Here is a 2666-nt window from a genome sequence, read left to right as displayed (position 1 = left end):
CATCTCCATCAGACTCCCTCCATTCTGCCTCATCTCCATCAGGCTCCCTCCATTCTGCCCCTTCTCCATCGAGCCCCCACCATTCTTCCAGTCTTCATCTTTGTAAGTGATCTACTGTGATCATGTTTTAGAATCATAATGTCGTGGTTTAAGTTCTCATTGATGGCATCCTTTTATTTTACAGCACTCCTCAAAAATATTTTAATAAATCAGGAATTTATGATGAATCAAATTAAAATAATTCACAAAGAAATCAAAGGACTATATACTACATCTAGTGACGAGTTACTACTGAAATTATTCCCACTAAACAACCGACAGTCTGTGGAAGACATGGAGGCTGAACTTCACGAAAACCCTGGACTTCAGGAGCAGCTGGTAAGCATGTCAATAGGAAAATGTTTTCCAGTGAGCCTGTTGACCTGCATGTGACAGATAACAGGTCAGTCACAGTGGTGTGTATTCATGTTTTCATCCAGGCTGGATGTTTTCCTAAGGCATCACAGCATAACCTCTCAGATTTACCACCTTAAGGAGCCACAGGCCTTAAGGTGGTACACGATATGTGGAGAATACTAGATAATGTTAGAAATGAACATCCTCCACTTATTAGGAAACGTTTTCAGCTTTTACTCTCACAGTCACATGAACCTGCTCAGTTCACTAAATGGTGTGTTTGCATTTAAAATCACTTCCATTCATTATCTTATATTCAGTATTTCATTCAGGGATAAAAAGCTCGTTCCATTGTAGGAATGGATCTAACCTGAATATGGATCCAAAGAACAGCTGCAGTCTCTCACTTTCATCATTTAGTCTGAGCCAAAACACATTCTAAGATTTCTGCTTCTCTACATTTCATAACCTGTTCCCTGATGATCAGCACACGACTGAACCGGTGGATTGTTGCAGACTGTTCTTCTGCTTACAGAGCACGGCGCTGGCTTTGAGGGGCGGAGGATCCCTGAGTGAGTGTGTGGGGAGGATCATGGCAGCGCTGCTCACACACTCATTCAGCAAGCAGATCAACTGGCGCGGCGTGAACGGGAAGATGGGCTTCCAACACCTCCAGATTAAAAAACTGGTGACTGGTAAGTCCAGAGCTTTAAGGACTTCATCTCTTCACTGCAGGTTTTGTGCAGCTGGTCTCAGGAAAAACATGTAGTGGTGATACAGACATGAGGTTTCATACTGATGGTCACCTGAAGCATTTTACACCTGCACTGTGATCAGACCTTCCTGGTCAGCTGCCACAGGTTGTGTGTCAGAGTCCGTCTGAAGGCGATGCTTCTGGCATGGATGCTGTAATTAAGGAACTTTTCCTGTGCAGATGTGTTCATTTTTCCGATTGGTCAATAAAAACGTATCGGCCAAATGTTTTCAGTAAATTTCAAGTTTCAGTTTTCATATTTAAACTGCTGGTTTAACATGACTGGTTCAGAACGGCTGCATGATGAGCAGCATGGCAGCGTCCATCTGCTTTAGACTCTGCACCGGTGGCACCAGAGCAATGCCTCCTGAATATAAAGCAGTTTAATTACACAATACTGGGATGGAAACATTGTTTTTCTACAGACAAAAACACAACCGACTACAGTAGTAGACAGTCAACACGACAGTCTTCACTGGTTTGGTTGGATGCTGGAGCTGATGGATGTGAAAACAATCCAGCTGAAACTGTTTGGTTCCAAAAGCTGCGTCTCACTTCCAGGTGTCTTTTTCTCTGGTTTTCAGACAGTTTGCTGATTGGAAACTGGTTAACTATCACATTCTTACTCTTGAAGGGCGCCCCCTGGAGGCAGGGCCATTCATGACAACACCATGGTTCTGGTTCTGGTTCTGGTTCAGATCTGCATCCCCAGAACCAGAACCAAACGAGGAGAAGCAGCTTTCAGCTTCTACCAATCTGGAACAAACTTACAGAAAGCTGAAAACCAGCCGAAACACTGATTTCCTTTAAATGTAGATTAAAACCAGCTGTTTGGAGCTATAGCAGTTATTTATTTGTAACCATGGTAACTGAAGGCCTGGGACAATAATAAGTGTTTCAGCCTGGAACCAAACTAAGTACTGACTCAGGAAGCTGAACCGACCCGGTGAGGCTGGTCAGCCCTCTTGGAACACCAATACTTTTCAAAAACAGAACACAGTTGGGCCACACGGTTCTGACGCCACTGCCAAAGACTCTGGTCCAATGTTCATTTTCTGTTTCATTTTGTTCCAGTGGCTGTGCGGCGCAATCAGCTCACCTCCATGGAGACTGACAGAGACATCGACCTCGCCATCACCAAGTGGCTGCAGAACGCCTCGGACAGGAACGGGGGGAGACAAGAGAGGAGGAAAAGGAGCGTCCAGCAGAGAGGGGGGGACTGCTAGGCTCTGGGCTGGACCTAAAGGAGAAAGGGGGCGTGGCTTAACTCCGGTCTTTGACTTCCTTGTCGTTTCTTGATGACGCGGTTTAAAACCTACAGATGAAATAAAAGCCGATATGTTTCTGTATTTATGACCACTGTGTCTCCAAAGTTAAAGTCAAAGACTCTCATCAACAGTTTAATGAATGTTTGCTTCATCTTTCTTCATTCTAACAGGACGATGGCGCCACCTGGTGGCCATACACGACATCCTGCGGCCAATCAAAACCATCGGAGGTTTTTTTATTTTCTACA

At 44.6% G+C, this 2666-nt stretch overlaps 1 protein-coding gene across 1 annotated transcript in view; it reads left to right on the top strand.

Moving 5' to 3' along the window:
- The window catches only part of LOC103132428 (uncharacterized), a 7174-nt gene extending 4675 nt beyond the window's left edge, over window positions 1–2499 (top strand). The window contains exons 5-8 of the mRNA XM_016667385.1: window positions 2–102; window positions 185–378; window positions 932–1091; window positions 2225–2499. Of these exons, the coding sequence (XP_016522871.1) occupies window positions 2–102; window positions 185–378; window positions 932–1091; window positions 2225–2376 (607 nt within the window). The 3' untranslated portion in view covers window positions 2377–2499. The remainder of the gene's footprint in view (window position 1; window positions 103–184; window positions 379–931; window positions 1092–2224) is intronic.
- The last annotated feature ends 167 nt before the right edge of the window (window positions 2500–2666 follow it).

The sequence above is a fragment of the Poecilia formosa genome, unplaced genomic scaffold (genome assembly GCF_000485575.1).
Source record: "Poecilia formosa unplaced genomic scaffold, Poecilia_formosa-5.1.2 Scaffold1049, whole genome shotgun sequence".
Classification (NCBI taxonomy): Eukaryota; Metazoa; Chordata; class Actinopteri; order Cyprinodontiformes; family Poeciliidae; genus Poecilia; species Poecilia formosa.
This window is presented reverse-complemented; position numbering and strand designations above follow the sequence as displayed.